Below are 1,234 nucleotides of genomic sequence, written 5' to 3' on the forward strand. Positions count from 1 at the left end.
TTCATAATATATCCATCACACCCCCTCCCCCCCAATATTCATAACATATCCATCAGAGGTGATGAGGAAGATTGCAGCTCATCCCACACAAGAACACGTGTACAGTTGGAGAGCTTTTCGTGTTTTTTTGTTTTCCTTCCACCGCAGATTTCCATGTCCTGTCCTTAGACACTTAGATTTCTGTTCCATGTTGTGAGGTGACAGTAGGGAGGAACCCCGAGTCACTCTGTCCCCCATCTTCTGATGTATCACCCTCTGTATTCTGTCCAGATTGAGGAGATCTTCAAGAAGGATGGACATCCCTTCAGCTGGAGCGAGCATCTTGGTTACATCCTGACATGCCCATCCAACTTGGGTACAGGTCTGCGTGGCGGCGTCCATGTGAAGCTTCCCAACCTCAGCAAACATGCCAAATTCGAGGAGATCCTGTCCAGGCTGCGTCTGCAGAAGAGAGGCACCGGTGAGTAAATGTAATGTCCACTTGTCACCACCACCCGGCCCCAGTCTCTGAAACCAGAGACGAGACATCACTAAAGGACACGCAGGTCCTCCAAAAGAAACGGATCGGGTCAGTACAAAACCAGAATCGTAGAGGACTCGACACTCCCGGAGTAGGAGGTAGAGGACTCGACACTCCCGGAGAAGGAGGTAGAGGACTCGACACTCCCGGAGTAGGAGGTAGAGGACTCGACACTCCCGGAGAAGGAGGTAGAGGACTCGACACTCCCGGAGTAGGAGGTAGAGGACTCGACACTCCCGGAGAAGGAGGTAGAGGACTCGACACTCCCGGAGTAGGAGGTAGAGGACTCGACACTCCCGGAGTAGGAGGTGCTCTTCTGTCAGTCATTACATGATGCCGATATGAGAGCAGAACCTGGGTGTGATCAATGTCTACTGGAAAGTCACCGCGGTGATAACACGCGACATAACATCACGCACACGTCCTCCTCTTAGGGCCACGACAAGAAGATCAGCGGTAGGTTGGGGCTCCCGTTCAGTACACTCAGATGCCAATCCTCTCTCTCTCTCCGCAGGTGGTGTGGACACAGCTGCCGTCGGTGGCACCTTCGATATCTCCAACGCCGACAGATTGGGCTTCTCTGAGGTGGAACAGGTCCAGATGGTGGTGGATGGCGTGAAGCTGATGATTGAGATGGAGAAGAAGCTGGAGAAGGGTCAGCCCATCGATGACTTGGTGCCAGCCCAGAAGTAAAGGGCTTATCAGAGACAGAGC

At 53.0% G+C, this 1,234-nt stretch overlaps 1 protein-coding gene across 2 annotated transcripts in view; it reads left to right on the forward strand.

Moving 5' to 3' along the window:
- LOC108803969 (creatine kinase M-type) overlaps positions 1-1,222 on the forward strand; it is a 10,382-nt gene extending 9,160 nt beyond the window's left edge. The window contains exons 7-8 of one of the 2 annotated variants that reach the window (XM_018575747.1): positions 271-460; positions 1,035-1,213. In XM_018575747.1, the coding sequence (XP_018431249.1) occupies positions 271-460; positions 1,035-1,213 (369 nt within the window). Of the gene's footprint in view, positions 1-270; positions 461-1,034 lie in introns of both variants that reach the window. The other variant, XM_018575748.1, reaches the window with a different exon arrangement.
- Positions 1,223-1,234: the final 12 nt, after the last annotated feature.

Source organism: Nanorana parkeri, unplaced genomic scaffold (assembly GCF_000935625.1).
Source record: "Nanorana parkeri isolate BGI_ZX_2015 unplaced genomic scaffold, ASM93562v1 scaffold4625, whole genome shotgun sequence".
NCBI lineage: Eukaryota > Metazoa > Chordata > Amphibia > Anura > Dicroglossidae > Nanorana > Nanorana parkeri.